The sequence below is a fragment of the Corapipo altera genome, unplaced genomic scaffold (assembly GCF_003945725.1).
Source record: "Corapipo altera isolate COAL_440 unplaced genomic scaffold, ASM394572v1 78, whole genome shotgun sequence".
Lineage (NCBI taxonomy): Eukaryota > Metazoa > Chordata > Aves > Passeriformes > Pipridae > Corapipo > Corapipo altera.
The window spans coordinates 3011483-3033060 of record NW_020884904.1 but is presented as its reverse complement, the minus strand read 5'-3'; the positions used below and the strand labels follow the sequence as shown (position 1 = coordinate 3033060).

Here is a 21578-nt window from a genome sequence, read left to right as displayed (position 1 = left end):
CCAGAATAGTTTTGTTTGGAGTATCTTCACAGGTAGATACAAAAATAAGGAATGATGAATACAAGCCAGACTAAAGCCTTCTCTAGATTACTTGCTTCTCTTTTAAAGTGCTGAATGTAAAATGCTTTTGGATGGGAGACATAAAACAGAATCAATTTACTACAGACTTCTTATGTTCAAAGGCTTCCCAAATTGCTGCAGAAGGATACAAGCTCTTTATTGCTAAAAGTTAGTCAGGTTTTAATCAGATCATTCTCTTTCTGCCCTAGTCTTGACTTCTGAGCACGAGTCTTTCTCTGCAGAATCTGGAAGTAACTGAAACTTGTTACTTAGCAACTGGGCCACATTCCTTCTTTTTTGGCTCCACAGTGAGTAGTGCTTCCAGAACTTAAAATGAAAATCTTTCAACAATCTCCTATATATAACTTGAAAAGTTAGGAATAAATTCTCCTTCAATAAGCCCCATGTAAAAAACATACATGTCAATAAATCACTAAGATTTACTCTTGCCCCTTCAGTTTTAAATTTTACTGAAAACGCCAGATTTTTTTTCTCCCATGTGTGGAATGGACTATGAATAGATGCATTTCCTTAAAAGAAAAAAAATCCTTAAATTTATCTCTCTGGTTCCTCTTCTGTTGCAGGTTTACAGAAGCATAAAGAAAGGTTACAACAAATACAATTGTAAGAATATCCACTTCCTGTAATTAGCAACTACGAGCAATTAGCATTACTGTGCCTTTCAAAAGATCTGCTAAGTAACCTGCTTTGTCATATTTGAATGGTAGAGACACGAGTTGACTCTGCAGAACACCCAGAACTATGGAGACTGATCACCTTCTTTGTATCCACAGCGTGTTTGTGCACACACAAACCAATCTGGACAAAGTCCTACACGGTGAACTGTCCTGAGTGTGACAGAGGATTCTATTTTGGAAGTCCTTCCTTGTCAGTATTGTCTCTTCAACTCCTGGGCTAAAAGGCTTCTGAGACCACAAATGGGGAGATGCTGAATATGTATCCCGTGATCCAGATGCTGCCTCTGTCAAGTGTTCAGACTTGTGAGTGCAACAAGTTGCACATGGTCAGTTGTTCAATATTTGGAATAAACTTTTTGGTTCATGGTCTCGTTGGACATATCAGCTTTTTTGGCACATAACTGGAAGTCATAAACCAGCTCACAATCAGAAGTGCCATTTTTATTGTTCTGCTGGTTATTCATTGACCCCTTATACAGCATTATTTCTTTACAGTGTATATTTACAGCACAGCTAATTTCAGGACTGGCACCCTGAAGTGGCATCTCTGCCAGCCCTGCTCAAAGCAATCACCATCTAATGTTCAGTGATGTAACTGATACACAGGTTCATCTCTCACAATTCTTAAAACTACTGGAATCTGATCCACTCTTAACAGAAGAGTATCACATTGTACCATGAAAATTCTGAATTAAGCCACTCGATAACTTCTCTGTTTCAGCTTTGCATCCTGAAGAGCACTGTCTAGTTTTTGATTGAAAAATATCTTTAGAACAAACAAATTTGGGCTTATCATTATAAACTAAGTGAGAATCAATCTTCTCCAGTAATTTATGATGCTAAATATGGTCTCAGTTCAAACATTTTTTGGATACCAACACATTCTCAGTGGATTTACGATTAAAGAGAGGTCTTTCTCTCGCATCAGCAATAGCCCTAAATTAACAACTTGTTTTAAAAGAAAGTTCTCTTTGCTTTTTAAACTTAGAAGAATATTTTTGTAACCTTTATACGACCTCTCCAGAGTTTTCCAAATGTTCTTTCCATTGCTATCTTTTATTACTATAATCTAATTCACAAATAATATTTAAACTCTATAAAACCTGACCCACATATCTTTAGAATATAATATGGCTAATTTCCCTGTTATATGGCAGTTTCTCACAGTTGTGTATATGGATACTTTGGCATCTACCCCAGGAAGAAATGCAGAACATCATTGTTGCTGTATTCCTGATGTACTTGTGGCCTCCAGTTACCTGACAGGAAAGTTCTCTGTATGCTGAACAATCCCTGGTATGACCCCTGCTGACAGACTGTACTGTCTTCTTATTTGTGAAGTTACAAGTGCTAAGAAGTCAAAGGGAGTTTTACAAGAGATCATTTTTTTTAATTGGGCATTGTTCCTGTGTTTGATCAATTAGGATTGGAAGGAACAGACCAAAGGAAATTTCAGGAATGTGCCAGAATAAAGCTTTCTTTTAAAAGCAAGTCTATCTTCAAGGACTCACATCCATTTAGAAACTTCCTGCATTAAGACTTTGCTAAAAATCATCTTTGATTCAGGGGAATTCAGGGTCCCAATTTTCCAAGTATTGCAATATTAGGCTCTGTAAACCCAGCTTTAATACAAGGTAAAGTCTTCAAAGAGTTTTCAGAATTAGAAACTGCATGCTGATGTGTGTCTGGATATATATGTGGCTTGAAACAATGGCTCCAGGAAGTGAATAATGCCCTTGTCATTTTCCTGCACCATCAATTAAGATGATAACCAAATGTTAGGACTGTTAATTAATTATAATCAACGAACAAACCTTTAAGAGAAGACAGATGTTAAATCACTCTAAATAACTACAACAACTATCATGATGCTGGGATCATTTTTCATCTGCTGATGAAGAAAGGACAAAACCTAAGCAGCCTAAATGAGCCCAAACAAGAAAAAGACAAAATCAAGCATCTATTTCAAGTACCAAAATATTTTGAAGAGTCTAAATTTACCAGTTTGGTTCTAGTAAACATGAATAAAATAAGAACAATCATGGAAAGCTTTTCTGAGAAATTTGGGCCAAGTTGTTCAGTTTATATTTGTGTATCTGCCTCCCACTTGTTTAAAAATCAACAAGTGTCAGATTCTATTCTGATATGTCTGGAAATCCGTGTCTCTGTTATTTTACCACACACCTAGAGAGGTCAAGAAAGCAAGATTCAACATTTGCCCAAAAGAAAATAACAGTTTCTTTCAGAAGGCAATCTAAAATTTTATTTTTTAAAACAGACAGGGAAAAAATCAATCCATGACTAGTTAGTAACTACAACTGAAGCATACTCCCAGAAAAGTGTTCATTCAGAACATCATAAACTTTGCAGGAAGTCTCATTAATTCCCAGAAAAACCATAATTTCTCAAGCTCAATCAGTCAGTTTTACTACACACCTGTTTTGACATCATGATCCTTTTAATACAGCATATCTATAAGGTAGCAAATTAAATAAAAAGTAAAATTCATGAGCATAGGAGCACTTACTGTTCTGTGTAACACATGTACTTACATTTAAAAGGCTGGTGATGGCATCAGGTTGTATTTTTTTAACATCATCATAACATGGCCATACTATTTTCCTCTTAGTCTGAGAGAGTGAACCATCTGTTTGGTCCGTTTCCTCTGAAACACTGCACTTTGCAGGTACCATGGTCCAATCATAAGAAGGACCTGTAGCCAAAATCTCTTCTACATAATAATCCCACTTTTTGAGGCTGGACATATTTACATTTGGTTTCAGTGCCTATTTGAAACAAAGGGTTATTATAATGGTAGAAAGGAAGCCTTTGAATTTCAGACTTAGAATATCATAAATGCATTTTTTAGATTATTCTAAATTAGACAGCATATTGCACTGGGTGAGTAGTACTGCAGTTTGCTAATCTGCTAATTGGTTAATTGGCTCAGTCACATCAAAACCTAAAATTAACAGGTTTGGGAATATGCCCAAGCTTTGGGAATATACCACTCAATTTTATCCTTTATTAAACCAGGTGCCTTCCAAGAACTCTAATTCAGCACATGTAGTTAGCACCCTCACAGTCTTTGTGCCTCCTGTTAAACACATAAAAGGCACCCAATAGCAATCACCCTTCAATTTTTCTCAGCAGAAAATCCAAGACTCTCTACCATCAGAGAAAGGAGACAGGCTGTGTAATGGAGGTGGATATGCCAGTTGGAAAAAAACACAGTAATATAAAGCAGGCAGCCAGAGACCTGGGGTCTTTCAGAGCAGTTTAAAACAGAATGTTGTATTAAAAATGTGGGGTTTACTTTTCTGTCAAAAAATAGGGTAAGAATTTCAGTTTGCATGCACCTTACTTGAAAGGAATGACCGACTCAGGTGAATGGGCAATTTTGAAGTCTGAAGACTGATGCTCATTCATAATGACTGATTCTGTTATTATGACTAATTATCAACTATGACACCATTTCATATGAGGAAAAATGTTTTCTTCATAAAAAAGAGAAAGAAAACACTATTAAAGTATTGAAAGCTACTCCTGACTGCTTACAGCAAAGTGGATAGAGCACACAGTGAACAAGCACCCAGCAAGCTTCAAACTCATCAGTGATGGTCCTACAGAGAAAATTGATGTTTCTCTAAATCAAAGAGAACTGAAGCACTTTCTATCCACTTTCTATCTACTGATTGACATCCTCCTGTTTTCTCCCTGTTTCCTCTTGCACCACCACGTTATTAGGTGAGTATAAATGTTGTGTGTGGGCTGAAAGCGGCTGCACTGTTGACTGCAATAATGATCTGATGCAGATTCCAGACATCTTAAGGAAAATAATCTTATTTTTTCTTCTTTTTAAATAAGTTTGGTCTATATAGCAGATTTGAATGCAAAGTATGTTAAGATAAAATGTGGTGAACAACTGGAGGAAAAAGGAAAACCAATGAACACCAACAAAAACATCAGTGGTGCCATGGCCTCAGAGGCAGTGGAGATGTCCTGTCATTATGTTTTCTGGTGGACAGACACACAGACAAATGATTTATTAGGGTGAATCTCACTGCCAAAGCAGGAGAGAGTGGCACAGGAATGAATATCTGTGGGACAGTGGGTGGTAGGGGCACCTTAAATCAGCCTTGTCTCCAGAACTACATTAAGAACAGCACCTTTTTCTCGCAGCTCTTGAGGTATCTTGACTTCTTACCTGGCTACTGCAGAATTCTACAATGGTGAGTGTACTATGAATTTTATGTAATTACTCAAGACAGAGTCCAATCTAGTGGGCATACATTATCACATGAGACAGCAATACAGATAATGTGATTCAATCAGATTGTTATGAAAAGTGTCCCATTATGACTCTAAGCTCAGTTCCCCTTAACTGTGGTTTGGACTATGCAAATTTTTTTTTTTAACAATATGTGTAAACTTTAAGACAATTTTAAAATAATTCATATAATTAATGAAATCAAACAATGATCCTTATTTAGATCACCAGGATGCATAAATGCACATTCCAGAATTTGGCCCTTTAAATGATATTTCCATGATTAAGATGACTGAGATTATCAGCCTATGAGACATTGCTGAGTCGGTCAAGTAGGGTCAGTTTTATCCACCAAATGCTTAATTCAGATCAGAACAATTAAGGTATCAAAACATACTCAAGGAATCACTCAGGATAATAAAACACCTGTATTTGAAAAAAATCATACCTCCATCTCAGCAGGGGCATAGAGGTAATTGAAGAAAATAGGGCTCCTTTTGTGCATCTTTTCTATACATTCCCAAATACAAATTCCTTTTTTGGCATGTTTATCGCCTTTATCTTCAAACAGTGTCCCTAGGGAAAATAAGAGGAGCAAAAAAAGATATCTTTAGGATACCATATAACAAATGCTAAAGCACAGCCTAAAGGAATTTCAGAGAGTAAAGGTACAGTCAAATCTACTATTAAAGGCCATGCAACAAGAAATCGTATTTGATGAAACAACTGCTGTGATTTGCAACTGCAACTATTCAGTATAGTTATATCTATAAGCCTGTTACAAAATTTACTGAGATACTTAAGTGTGTTTCTGAGTGACTCTCTCTGCCTGCAGCTCTGCTGACTCAGCAGAGCACCAACTCCACAATCCATATATGGAAGGAACCATAGGAGGTCATTGACTCCAACTCCTTGCTTTTGTTAAAATGAAGGTAAATAATAGAAATTAACCTTTTTGTTGAAATAAAATGGTTGCTCAAATCTAGTCTGTTCCCAGGTACAACAGGTTCTAAGAAAAGCCTCACAATTGACCAGCTGACCACGAGAACCAGCCCACAAAGCAAAGGAATTCAGAGCAGGTGTTCAGCGAACAAGTTCCAAGAACAGCCTCGACTGTGGTTGTGTAGGCTTATTACGATGGTAGGTAAGGCCTTGGAACCAGTAAGGTTGCACATGACAGATGGAGTAAAAAAGAAAATACAAAAAGAGAAACACTGAAGAGAATGCAAGAGAAAGAAGCAAGAGATAATAGATGGAAAGGCTTTTCTTTCTTGAAACTTCATGCACACTCTGAAGGATTCCCAAGGACTCTGCTTCTGTTAAAAGAAGGTATTTAGTAGGGGAAACAGAACTATGTGGATAAATTGCTAAAAACCACTCAGGCAAGGCACTAATTTCTTTCACTTTCTCTTAGTCCCATCAATGGTACGGCTCAGGAATCACTGATGCTGAAAATTCTACATGTTCTTCACCTCCATTTTGCTTTTTATACCTGAAATGCAATTCATTACATCATCACCATGAAACTACTGGACCACCTTAAACCAGGCAAACTTTTGTAAACCAAACGGAGTAGAAAAATAACAAAAACTACAAAAGCAATACGCAAGAAACAAACATCACACATACCATGTTCTAGTCTTTCATAGTCTGAATCCAGAAGAAATGTTTTAAATCGATTTGATATGTGATGAAAAGCCAGAAACTTCAGATAATATTGATTGAACTCAAACTCTGTCGGGTATTGGTTATGAATCTAAAAAAATTAAAAAAAGAAAAAAAAGGAAAAAATGTATATTGAGGTATAATACAAATAGATATGTAAGAAATAATAAAGTGAAATGACAGCAAAATAATTCCACTGTGAATGCTGAAAAAGAATGGATCCATAAGCATTTTGTCTAAAAATATTTTAAAGCTAAAAAAATTCATGTATTGTCTGTGCTGCAGAAACATTTCAGAACAGAGTGTACTGTATATAATAAGCAGTATTATACTCTGTACAAACCCCAGGATTCTTCAAAGGAATCAAACTGGATATAAATCTTCTGTGATGACTCTTGAGACACCATGTAACTTCACAGGCAAAGATGCTACTTCTTGGATGTGGCTGGAAATGAAGCTTTAATTGGAAGGTTTTGCAGTGGATTTCTTGCTACTGCTCACAACCCCACACAGCAGACATGTACAGAGACAATGCTGCAAACGATATTCCATCTACCGCTCCTGAAACAGCTAATTTCTCAAGTACTTTCTAGTCTACACATAATTCTTCCTTTTCAAAATTTGACCCAAAATATTACAATATGAAAAACCTCTCACACTGAGCAGGTGCCTTGCCATTATTCTTTTAAAACAGTGAAATGTATGTAACACCTTAAATGGTTTTCCTTATTAGGCTGGGTATCTGTCTAATTCAGTGAATGTCTCCAACAGGAGTCAGGAGCAAATACTTAAGAAAACTATACAAGATAATCACAGTACAGCACTGTGGGATAGCTGATTCTTCACAATTGCCTCCTCTTTACCATTATCCTAAAGACCCTGGTGTAAGATTTTACACATGAAGTTTAATATTCATCGCAAAAGTTTTTAGCACTAGTTATTGATATTCACACTTGATATCCACATACAATGAACAATTCTAAAATATTGATGAGATATTGCTCAGAGAAATTCCATGTTAATTTAAAATTGAAAAATTATTGTTCAAATAAATTTATGACTCATGATCATTATTTTCAGAATTAAACATGGTAATTAACTGAAAATTCCTAAGTACAGTGGAAATATGTACAACTTGCAATTGAAAAAGAAATTGCTGCTTGAATTTCACAGTTCAAACATGTCCCACTGTGCTTTATTTAGCTTCACATCAAACCTGTAAAATACCTTTAGTTCTGCAATCTTACCCTGCCTTATCTATTTCATTTTCAACACTCATTTTCCCAATCCATGTTTTCTATCTAGTCTCTACTTGTCAGTTACTCAATGGAGAAATGGGGCTTTTTTCAGTATTATGGGACTTGTACTAGACTACTTGAAGCTCCTTATGTTTAGATTTTGTCATATACCAACTGAAAAAACCCCAACCAGCTAAATAAAGGCAAAAAAAATGTTTAGCAAGGAAAGGTTGTGTACCAAACACTGACAGAAAAATCTCTTGAAAGGACCTAAAAACACATCCACAGTATTTCAGTCAGAGAATTTGTTGCTCTCATATCTCACTATTAGCTTGAGGCTAGGCGTTTAAAATGCTAAAATACTTTAAGATGTCTCAGTTCAATATAACTACACTGATTTTATCCCCACTTCTCTCCTCATACGAATGACTACATTCCTGCACTGATTTGTAAGAACAAAGTTAAGCAGAATTTTTTTTATAATAAATTCAAGGCTCCAACTTCATAGACTAAGCAACACTGCAGTTCTCTTTATAAAAAAACCCCAATTTTTTCTGCCACAAAATAAATTAAAATATAATTCAAGTACACTAATTCTGTTCAAAAATTACTATTGGGCAGAAATCCAAAAAAGCTCTGCATGTGTGTGCATCTGGACACACACATACAAGTACTTCAGTACACATTTTCTCCTTGTGTTAGGGGAAGTTTTCTTTAATATACTGTAAGAAGGAAAGGTGATATTCTGCTAGTTTACATGATTTATACCGAGTCTAATTTCTACTTTCTTAATTTCTACTTATGGTCCAATCATTATTTTAATACATACAGGAATTACAAGAACAAGCTGCTTGTAAAATCCTGTCATGGATCTAAGTGTTGTGGGTGATCCCATTTATGAGATTTCTGGAACTAAAAGCAATTAGAAGTTACTATAATACAATTTACTTTTTAAGAGAAAACAACTATATGACATTTCTTTGATAAAGATTAATAACATAGTCATTGATGTTGTCTGTGTTTTAATGTTTGTGGCTGATTTCAGAACACTTGGAGATTGGGAAAGATTCCACAGTTAGGTGAAGTGAATACTGTTACTGCTGATTTGTTTAGCTGCAGTGCAGTTAAACTAAGCTATTAGGGATAAAAGCTGTTGATAAAATAAAGCTCCAGCATCAGAAATGATAAATTAGAAATTTAACATAGGAGAAAATAATTGTGTTAATTTAAGCAATTAAAAATAACTACAACAGAGATACTTTTATTACTTGTAGGCAAAACAGCTGCTTAGGTTGAGGTTAAATATAGCTGATTTTTCTCTGATAATCCTTTGGTGGCATTTCAGTTAATTCGTTGATTTCATGGGATATGCTCAAATTTTAAATGTAAATGACAAGCAATGTTTTATATTTTATAATTTCAACAATTACCACCTAGAAAGATAAGTCTACAGGGACAAGGTAACTGCATTATTTTTTAAAATGCTTAATCTCCATAATATATGAACATTTAAAACCTGATTAGACCTACAGGTGTTTCTAATATTATGATTAAAGAAACTCAATATTTTAGAATTCCTTTCAAAATCACTGTTCCCACAGAAATATTTTCCAATTGTATTTAATAATCTTGCACATTTATCAGCCTTCTTTAGTTTTCCAATACTTCTATCAGCCTTAGTTTTCTAAAATATTCTGTTTTTTCTAAATTCCATTATATATCAATATTTACTTAGTACAAATGAGAAATATAGTACTCCAAACATCCTGTGCTAGTAATCACTACTAGGCTACTCCTGCAAACACTGGAATATCTGAATATATCTACCATGGGAGTAGCACACTCACCTCCTCTTACACAGGGTGCTGTAACAGAGCTCCTTATTGAACTTAAAAGAAGTCAGCTCTAGAAAATCATCCTGTTTTAATTATATTTAATAAATAACCAAATAGACACAGAAGAAAAATAAGAAAAGCTTCCTCACTGACATCACTTGCATAAACTAAGTCTCCTTAGAAGCAGAGAAAGTATGTGCCAGATGCTGCTATTGTGAAAGACTGATTTTGCATTAATAATTCAGCTGACACCTGGAGATATTGGCATAAACAATGACTTTTTATAAGATGATGCAGTTCTAATTTAGAAATCACTGCTTCAGTTGTTTTCTCTGTATCTTTAGTTTAACCCATGACATTTAATGCATGTAATGGCTCTGTGGTAACTTTCTGACTGTACCTCCTATATGGACACTAATGGTTAAAAATATTTTGAAAGGACCAAACATCTATTTCCAGTTAATAGGCAATTTTAAAAACCTGACCATAATATACTACACTTCAGGGTCAAGTTGCAATCTAGCTGGATTCTGTAGTTGTCTAACAAGTTGCATAGAAACCAATGAAACTTAACAAAAATTTTCAAGTACAAATGTTTAGTAAATTTATTTTTTACAGTAAATTCCTAGGAAATTTCCATTAATTTGACTCCAAAATAATTTCCCTAGAATTTACAACCATACTGTTACAATTTGGTATGTCAATAGTATGCCATCATGAGTTAGAAGACTAATCTTCATAAATTTGGTTCTAGAAAACTTACTCAGAATTGCATTCTCAATGGGATTCTAAGTCATTTATCTTACAGATTTTTTTCTAATAGCAAACTAGTCTAAATTATCTATATTACACTGACTATGCAATAAAGCTGTATTCCCATGCCATGTCTTGGATAAAGACAACACTGGGTAAAAAGATTATAACCCCTACACAGCCCGACCTTTCCTCACACAAAGTTACTGCCTCCTTCAGATTGAGCTGCTGAACTGCTTCTAATGGTCTTTTCTACCAAATCTTTTCTATCATTTTGGCTGGAAAAGGCAGGCAGGGTCACGTGAAGCCCTCAGCTAACAGACTGGAAGGGTGCTGACTCCACCGGAGCAGCAGTAATGGACAGCTCCAGATGGCCTGCAGGAGGTAATCCTCCTGCTGACACTGCTGCAGCTAGGGCACGTGGACACAGCCCAAACTCACAGACCAGAAAATACAGACCTTTCTGTAAAATCTGTCTGTGAATAACCTGTACCCTTTATAATGCCTCGGAAGGATAGAGAAGAGTCAGATATCCGTGATGCGCATCAAAGCCGCTGTCTGAGATGAACTACAAAGGTAATGCTCTTCCGTTTCCCTGACACATTCACGTTTCAAGCAGCAGTATTTTAGGAACCTTGCAGCCTGAGGCAAAATCATACCTGACAGTTGTTAACATCAGGGATTTATCCCACTTTACATTTCATCCTAACTTTTAAAAGTGGGATGATTATAACTCAGTATTACATGATCCTAGAGCTGCAGACTGCATTAAACATAACTTAAAAGAAACCCCAAGAGTTCTACCATGAAGAAAACATGGTAAACTCTATTTCATGACAATAAACCAAAATAGTTGAATTTAAATTTTAACTTTGTTCTGGATAACCCATTTGTTTCAAAGTTTGTGTGATCTCTGGACTCAAGAAAAAAACACCATAGAGGTATGCGTGGATAATTTCCTTGCTTTTCTTTATGCCAACTTTCTAAGATTTATTACAGTAGAACTGGAGCAAAGTGTTTCCAGGGTCAGAAAGAGGATGTAGGCATCAACAAATAGTTGATGGAGAGATGCTGGAGTGATTCACTTCGAAATTATACCATTGCTTAAAATCAAATGTAGGTTCACTCCATTCTACTAAAAGACAGAGCTATCCAATCAGCTAATTTAAGCTTAGAGAAGACTCCTGACAGCAGAGAGAATACAGTACCATGACCAAAATGCATGATTTACACGCAGAATTGAGCAAACCACCAGGCAGTTGGGTTTCAGTATTGAAGATGGGTTTCAGTATCGAATTGCCACTGCAACCAAGAATATATTTTTTTCTACTTCAGAAAAGGAGCAACAACCCTAAGCCTATTTTAAGAAATAGTTAGTGTGACAACTGGGTGGATTAAGATTGAAAGATGCAGTATTGATTCTTTTTAGAGAAATCTCCCTATTTCAAATAAAACAAACCTGAGGACCACAACCATTGGGAAAGAGAATGATGGAACAGGAGACATGACAAACACTTCTAAGGTTTCCCTAAGGGGAATACTGTAGGAATAAATCCAAATTCTAAGGATATGATTCATTAACTTCCAAGACAGCAATAATGATGACTGTTGGTGTTTAACACTGGGATGCAAATAAAGTTTTTCTTTTCAGTAACATGTTCTTCTGTAAGTCTTTACTTATCTTCTTATAAGCTCATTCATTTTCAATCTGACACGTATCTGAAGATTGGTTTTCATTGGTTTAGCAAGTTATTTAATCTGTGGAGTTTGCTTCAGGTAGCAGAGTAAGTCTACTTACTGACTTCTCTTTCAGGGCCTACTTCATGCAAATATTCACTATGAACGTGTCTTCCCAGTAAGAAGGCTGGTGCTTCAACAGTTATCTTCCGTGAGACACAGTCATCCATAAATTTTAATACAGGTTAATAATGTCAAGGAGACTTTCAGCTTTTCCAGCGAGAAAAATGAGAGAAGTGGGACAAGAAGGACACATGTACAAAGGAACTGTGCAAGCGCCTATCCTGTGTTTGCATACACAGAAACTCGGTGACTGGTTTTAAATCAAGAAAGGGATAGACTTAAGAATCAACTTGAAATGAGTAAAATATTCTTAACCTAACCTCTTTCTACACAACACAATTGTTGGTGTCCCTCTTCTTCTGAACATGTACTACATAAAAAAATCAGAATATCTCAGGACCCCTGGTTTATGGCTATCATTGTTTCCAGAATTAATGAAGTACAAGGCCTCTTCAAGGCTCAACATCAGCACAAGGCATTAAAAAATGTCACTGTAAAAATCAGTCAATTCCTTCTTCTGAATAAAGATGTTTTTAAGCTAAGACTGCCAAAAGCCAGTCTTAGCTTAAAAAACTTCTATATGAAGTCTCCACATAAATGACCTTAATAGATCCATACTGCCAATCATCCTTCTTAGTCTGCTTTGTGTGGATGGGTCAGTCTCCTCTAGACAACCCCTCTTCTTGAGGTGAAATCCATTCACTTTAATAAAACCTAGAGAAGGACATTACTAGCCTTCTCAAACCCTTATCCACAACATCTATAATATTGGCATATACACATTTCTTTATGAATCCTTCTTGTAAATAAAGTTAGATAGATAGAGGTTGACTTACCTGATGCACACAGTCTAAGAACTGTAAGAAAACAGGAGCAAATCCACTACCCTGACAATTGAGAGTCAGATTACTACGTTGACTGAATTTATGACCAAAAGAGAGCCATTCTTTTTCCACCAGCATTCGGAAGCCTTCAAGTGTCCTATAGAAGGGATCACTGAGTAACTGCACCAGAGATACCACCTGGATCACAAGACAGGATATACTGTGTTAAGAGTGGCAGAAGTTAGGAGAACCCTTTAGTAAATGAATATAAACATTCAATAATCTGTTTATCGTTCAAGAAAACAAAAGCTTTCATTTAAACTCAATGGTAATTATTTTATTACATAGATTAAGTATTTTTATAAAACAAGTCAAATAATATCTCACAAGAAAAAGCTTCAATTAAACTGAGGCTTTACGGTATCAGTAAAAGTAAAACCTAAGCAACTACAGACTGGGGAAGTCATCACAATGATTACTACATTTAATGACATTTGAAATAAAACCACTTTTATCATAAACAGTTTTAAGGCAGAATCTGCTACCTCAGCAAAGAAAGCATTAAAGAATTGGTCCTCAGCTTGACTTTAGATTTCCTGCAGCATTGCCATGCTATGGTGATCACCAGCCCACTTCAGTCTGCCTTTACAAGCAGCATCTCAGGAGACTTGAAAATACAGCACAGACTGCTTCCACTTTCAGCTATGCATGTCCTGTTCTCTACTCTTCACTGTTTGACAGTGATTCCAATAATTACGTTTAACATTGTTTTGTGGGTTTGTTTACCTGGTATTAGGATGCTGGTTGCACATGAAGTTTTTATTTACAGTCTTATTGATATCTGTGTTTATCTTCTGAGTTATGAAACAACTGCATGGACACAATGCCTTTATAAAATAAGGCACCGGGTCTTCATTCACTTAATTTATAGTTTGTGGTGATCTGTCCTTGCAGCAGGTGCTACATTCACTTTGGCACAAATTTAGTTTTCTCCCTGTGTGTGGTCTCCTAACTCCATTTATGGAGTGAATGGAAAAGAATTAATTTCTTCTGTGTTTAGAGTGTAGTATGTTTAAAAAGAACAGTTGTGGCAACTTTTAGCTTTCATTCTTACATATGGTCAGGTTGAGGAATGCTGATTTTGTATCTAAGCCTTAGAATTGTTAAGTACATCATGACCTTTGGAACAAATTCATTTTAAGGAACTATTTCATGGTGCCACAACACAAATTCATCAATGTTATGGCAAATTATCTGTCACTTGTGTAAAACAGTAATGCCTGGTGTTTTTTCTTAATATTTAGCTATTTCAAGGTTTTAATAGCATCTTACTTGCGCAGTTATGTCCCAGCCATCTTCCAAACAAACCATAACAGAAGAACCATTTTCCAGGAGTTCAGAGATGATCACACCCAGTTGCATTATCCTGTGAAGCTATAAAGCATTATGAATGAGTAATGTACTCAAGCATAAGATAAATTTCTAGGTAATATCAATAACTAGAATATTTTAGCACTTAATATTTAAAAAGGTGTTCTGAGATTAACATATAGCACAGAGAAACACATTGATACAACCGATTAGACAACAATAAAATGTAGCCATCTAAGAATTTCCATCTGAACTACAATAAAACTAGGGAAATTTTTGAAGATAGGAACTTAAACTATTAAAGTCAATGAATAGTGTAATAAAATAGTTGTCATAAAAAGGAGAATGGCTGACAGATTTACTGTAGAGAAATTCCATCCTGGGCTTAACACTAAAATAATTTCCTGTGAAATGTTAAGGTTCCCTAAAGTCACTAAGTATTTTGATGGAGAACCTATGTAAGATATTTACAAGATAATATTTTTAATGCTTAGTTCTCATGGAAGTTGGAAATTAATGAATTGAAGAATAATAACTACTTATAATCAAACCACAAATGCAAAAATAGACCCAGAAACAGTTCAGATGGTTGGGCAGACAGGCTAAAACATATGGAAAGAGGACACATTAATTATTTGAACTTGATACTCATTATGCAGTGATAATAAAATTCCTTGAGCAGGTGAGTTAGTTAATTTCTCTGGAAGAGGTATTGACTTGAATGATGCCATTTCAAATGTGATAGGTATAAGCAAGTTAAAAAAATTCATGTGAATCTGATCAACTTTATCTTACAGTGAGACTTCACGTTGTACTAAAAGGAAAAACTATATGATGTTTCCACTGTTTTTGTCGCATTATGACAGCACTCTTGGCAAACAATGAGACAATATAACACATAAGCAATTCAGCTTTTTATAGTATTGCTCTTTGTGGAGCACTGAATATAACCAACCAATAGAAGCAGTAGGAAAGATGAAAGCCAGAAAGGAGGAAGAAGACAGTATAGGAAGACAAATAAAAGATGGCAAGAAACATCTAAGACCATTTATGCAAGGAAAAAAGTAAGTTCAGAAAGGACAGAAGGCACAGGAGAGTGAGAAGAAAATTAAACTGAAGAAAATAAGAGGAAAAATGATCAACCAAACAAATAGCTAAACACTAGAAAATTCATCATTGTTTCGGGCAGTCTGATGAATATTACCATGGAAATTGTGATGGAAAAACCTTGACTCCTCTGAGCGTTCAAACAGCCATTAATTAGGAAAAAAAAAACCTAAACAAAGTTTCCTTCAATTTGTTATAGAAAATCATTGAAAAAAGCACCACTTTTACAACCACAAGCAGCTAGTTTATTGTTCTATACTTTCTCAGGCAGTAGAATAGCAGAAAGGCTGGTTTTTTTCCCATTCTTAATGAAGAAACTTATATGCAATCTGGTTATACAGATTCAGTCTTAAAAATGCAAACCACACATTTTTATAATTTGCATTCAGAATATAGGGCAGCACTTCAAATTTCTTCTTATGTATTCACATTCTTATAAACAGATAGTTAGTCCTTACAGTGTTAAAATCAATAACATTAAACTTCTATTGCCCAGAACAGGAAAGCATAATACAATAAAAACACATTTCCTAAATGACAGATCTGTGTTCTTTCACGGGAATAGTAGAAAATGTGCCAGATCATAAATTAACTTTATCACATAAGTCACATATGCCATGATTTAAAGCACGGAGATGTGGTTTAAATGTCACACAGCTAGTGTGTGACATTATGATCCAGTCCTGAGCAAAGAGTGACACATTCAATGCAAAGAGTGATCCTCTGAAACATGCCAAAAGGGAGTAACTCCAGTGTTATCACCCCTCAGTCTCTGTGCTGCTATAGGGACATGTTTATTTCCACAAAGTGACATTCAACTTGTTTATCTGCACTTATCAACTCGCTCAACTCCACTGCACCTGAAAATATTCACACATTGAGGGAGTCACGTCCTCATGCTCTTCCCAATTTTCCCCTTTCTGAAAAACATGTTGGCCAGGCACAGCCATGACCAGCTCCTTGCTCTCTGTGGAGTGGCCACACCTCAGGGAAGAAGTTAAGCCACTCGTTGCACTACAGCACACTTCAACCAGGAGTGCATTTTCAAATGTGGAATTACTGAAATGACTGTGTTACTCACATGTATTTCCTCTCTGGGAAATCAGCATAAAAAATTCTGTTTTGTATGATTAATTGCATTTGAGAAGAATATATACAGCAGCAGATTCCAAACATTAAACTGTTAAAAAATATTCACTGTAATTAAAATGGTTTTAGATTTACAAAGAGCTGGCTTTCCCACATCCTTCTTCATTTGAATCTTGCAAAGTGTGTTCCAGTCTTGCCTTTGTTTGGTTAATATTTATGTAAGGGAATATGGGATAGGGAAATAAAGATACAGATTCAAAAAGATCAGATTAACACACGTACAAATCCTCTCTTCTCAACAAGCACTTCCCCATATCCCACAACAGGCAACAGATGTTTGCTTTATTTGTTAACTTGTGCATATCAAAATTCAGGGTGGGAACACATATGAAGAGTAGAATATTGGTTTTAAAATAAAAAAGCTTATTTATTGTTCTACATTTTTTCCTGATTTTTAAAATACATAAAATAAGAAAAAACAGTTAAAACCAAGACCATAAATTTATATAGACAGAAAAACCACTGATCTCTTCTTGTGTATGTGTTCCATGCTACAAAACATAAATTATGCTATAAAAAATGCCTCCCAGATTAGTAAATGTTATGATTGTATTAAAATAATAATGCTTAGGTAATGACAGAATTGATAGTATGTGAAGTAATTGAAATGAGCAAAGAAGAACAGCTGGTTAGAACACAATAGTTCTCTGTCAGAAGAGCCTGAAATTTATTTTGTGTGAGCAGTACTGCATATAGATTATCAGAAGTATCTGTCATATAAATTACCTGTGGGAACCACTCTGACTCCCCAAGTGCTTTAAGGAATGTTGCCTCAGAATCAGTAGGAATTGTGCTGGGAACACAAGCTCTCATCAGCTTTTTAAAGCTTGCCTTTGTCTGTCGGATGTCACTGAATTCAACAGGAACAAATTCACAATTCAAAGCAAAATCAAGTTTGAACCCCTGCATGAAAAGGACAACAGCAGATGTAATTTAAAAGGGAAACATATTTTTCACTGACAGACTCCTTAAATCCCAAAGTGTTGTCTGCTTTATTGCTAAATAATTTAATTCCCAATTCATCTGTGCAGGATAAAAAAAAATCCTTACACCACTTGGAAAATGTACCATAACAAAGTACTCTTCTACTACTCATAACAGCAGAATGAACTGCACAGCAGTCATATTTTTAATAATAAATTTAGTAGTAATACTAGTGAAAAACTAGAGTTGAGTGACAAATCTGTTGAGTTCTTTATACACAACATAATGTGCTTCCTTTAGCATTTTTAAAGCAAATTAGCAATAAATAAATAAAAATTAAAATAACTATGGATGACATACCAACAGTGCAGGACAGATTCTGGGAGTTCAATAAAGCAGAAAACCTCTCAAACCCAAAAAGAACCACCACAACTGCAAACTAGCTGACTCATCTAAGCAGTCACTGTACACTGAGACAGTTGTTTGTCTGAAGTACCTAGTTCAGCACAGAATAGCAGGCAGAGAATACCAGCGGTTTTCCTAGCAGAATTCCTCTTGTTTTATTTAATTTACTACATTTAGAGAACCAGTAATAATAGAGAAGGACTAAATTAAGAAAACAATTTAGTTAACTGAAAAAAAAAAATCCAAAACAATGGACTATGATGAAAAGGATAATATGGAGAACATTAATAGGAAAAACAATTCTCATGTATGAAGCACCACTGAAGATGTTAATACCAAACTTTTTGAGTTTTCTTCAGAAATTGCTCTTTCATTGAATTCAGTTTGGCCTGCAAATAATTTTCATTAAGCTCCCTCATAGGATGCCAAGTGAAAATGTGGTAAAGTGAAAGCCCAGGTTTAATTCTGTTTGTGTTTTGTTATGGTTCAAATCCAAATTTAATAACTCACCTAGCAAACTTGCTTTCTCAGAATGTAAGTTGTAATAGTGTATGACAAAAGCAATGAGAAAAGCAGCACCATTTCCTTAATATGTTGTACACTTCTGTTTGGATCATCAGTTTATGTGACATGATATTTAGCAGAATAAAGCAGGTTTTTATAGGAGTCTACATCAGTAAGTTTTACAAAGCTAAAAATTTCCAAATTAGCAGGATACTAGCAAAAACTAGGAAAGTACTTCACAATCAAAAATCAACAGGATTTCTTTATTCTAAAACAAAACTTGAATGAATTTATAGAATAGATACAAATCATTAATAGAAGGTTTAAAACACTTAATCACTATGTAATTTTATTCTTACATTTGCTAACACAATACACTCTTCTTTAGAAATGCCCAAATGTGACTAATCTTCTGCAAAACTCTGTTATTAAACAAAACAAACTAACAAAAAGTGAAAACCCCATGAGCTCTAAACCAGCAAGGAAATAATTCAGCATAATATAATGATCCTTGACGTTTCCAAATTATATACATCCTACTGTACTTCAGAATAATTCATGCTGATTTTGCCCAATGCTTGTTGCTTGTACATCCAACAGTCAGCTCTTTTAATATTTTGCATAATAATACACACCAGTATGGTAATAGATTAAAAATGTTTTAATCTATACCAAGCATAAACATATTATCCTCAACTGTTTGTGACTGCTGACACATTAACCAGCTTCCATTGCTTGCACAAGTGGCCTAAAGGGTCACGTCAAAGCAGCAGACTGAAGTACAACTTTAGATTCATGACTGAACTCTTCATCAATCATTCATTAAGAAATCAAATAAATAGAAATGTGAATAGTTGTTATTATTGGATTATGGCAATTCAATTCTGTGTAATTGATGTATTATTCTGGCACAGCATGATTCCTCCACCTCCCAAAAGAACATAATTTCAGAAAGAATTGAATACTGATGCATTTTCCTACTACCAGTAACTGTTTTTGAAGGTTATGTATTTCAAAAAATACGTATTATTTTATGTATGTTCACATTTCGATTGAGAAAGTAGAAAACAACTGATTTTTCAGTCTTTGAATGCAGAGGCTTAAAAAAAAATAATCTGCAATCATTTTCGGAAAACAAGTAAAACTACCAAAAATTCACGTAGAGGATACTTGTTTCTTAAACAAGCGCATATAAAATATTAAAATCTATCCAAAAAGGTGTATGAAACTGCAGACATCATAGTCCTCTTCATGTAATCAAATCAGGATGCTCAGAGTTCTATTCCTCTCAATTTGGCTTAATGTGAGTTTAAGTGTTGCCCACAGTAATGAAGGTTTCCTTCTCTGGTAATCGCTTTCCTGATTTACAACATTACATTTCCTTCATAGCATATTTCAACACATCAGGAAAAATAAAACTGCACTTTAAATTACCAAATAAGCCTGTTTTCCTATTTCCCCAAATAGCAATCACTGAGATGATGACTCAGCTGAACAACAGACAAGCAGTCAGCAGATTCAGAGTACAGTAGTATGTATTTAGGTGTGATTAAGGCCGGCTCTGAAAGAAAGAACTTGTAAATGTGGAGCTCCAGCACTTCCCTTGGAATATGAATTGTATCTGGAAGGGGCAGCAAGCTCCACTGCCACTGCACCAGCCCCACTCCATCTGCCCACAGTCCCATTGTTCAGCTTTATCCCAGCAGTGACAGAGCAGAGCCCAACTGTGCTGCCCTTGCTCTCTGCAAAGCCAAGGCAGGACAGCAGTTGAGAGTGAAGACACAGTGACTTCTGAATATGAAGGCTTTTCTGGATGCTCTGTTGCACAGCAAGGCATTTCTTTCCTAGCCATGCTTTTCCCAGTTTGAATGCTCTTACCTTGTACAAAAGCTAGTCCATTCCTCTCCAGTCATCTGTTGCCCATCTCTGCATCTCTTAGTTCAACTATATATTAATATTTGACCAAAAGCAACAAATAGAGCACTATGCACAGAACTTTTGTGGGTTTGAGCCTGATCTTTAACTGCTCTTCAAGATAATTTATTATATTTTATGTTAACTTTGTTGTATTACATGACCACAGAGCTTGATTTTCACCATCCTAGCCCCCACTAAGTTATACAGCATTAATTGCTATTCTGCATATAGAAATACTTCTCATAAGACTTCACATCTTTAGGAGAGTTATCCATCTGCCTTATCTAGAGTATTATTTACTGTTTTGTAACATTAGAGTTATTAAACTCAAGCCAAGTAAAAAGTATGTCAACATAAAATTAAAAAAAAAAATTGCCGTTACCCGTAACTGAGATTTTTCTCCAAATATATAGAGGGCTGCTTGTCTTCTCAAAAGCTGACTTTGCAGAAAACTGCTGCTACTGTAGGAAGGAGTGTTATCTTTCCCTGCAAGTCTTGCACCAACATCAATGAATGGAGTCTGAGTGTTGATAAATCGGTTGCTTGAACGAAGACTCGCCCATACACCTTCATAAGGATGAGAAATATTTAAAAACCTTGTTGTGTGAGGCACTGGAGACCATAGTTATTAAGGCATATGCTTAACATAATTTGGAAAGTAGAGTGCTTAAACATGTTGTGTGCACCCCTCACAGGACATAATTAACAGCACATACTGGAAAGAAATATTTTCGTAACAAAACTTGTCGAAACCATCCTACTGCATTATCATGTGACCTAAAACACTAATCATGCTCTGGACCAGCACTTTCTATTGTAGAGAAAATAGCTGCTATGATATCAGTAATACAATGATAAAATGAATCAGACTTTGCAAATAACATCTATTTGTGTACAGAAATGAAATTGCTAGTGTTGTTTTCTTCAGAAAGTGGGACAAAAGTTTGAAGTATTTCCTTGTCAGGTATATTATTTTGGAAGTCTAACTATTAAGAATGTTATATAATTGCTTTCCTCAAAAATGGAAATAATATCACTTAAAATTCCCTATTACCTAG

General features: G+C 35.3%; 1 protein-coding gene across 5 annotated transcripts in view; it reads right to left on the bottom strand.

Moving 5' to 3' along the window:
- The window catches only part of SBF2 (SET binding factor 2), a 258173-nt gene that overhangs the window by 8615 nt on the left and 227980 nt on the right, over positions 1–21578 (bottom strand). For all 5 annotated transcript variants that reach the window (XM_027651193.1, XM_027651189.1, XM_027651191.1 and 2 more), the window contains 7 exons: positions 20903–21087; positions 17497–17673; positions 14476–14577; positions 13156–13341; positions 6658–6784; positions 5477–5604; positions 3311–3544 (listed from right to left, as the gene is read on the bottom strand). In XM_027651193.1, coding sequence (XP_027506994.1) covers positions 3311–3544; positions 5477–5604; positions 6658–6784; positions 13156–13341; positions 14476–14577; positions 17497–17673; positions 20903–21087 — 1139 coding nt within the window. The remainder of the gene's footprint in view (positions 1–3310; positions 3545–5476; positions 5605–6657; positions 6785–13155; positions 13342–14475; positions 14578–17496; positions 17674–20902; positions 21088–21578) is intronic.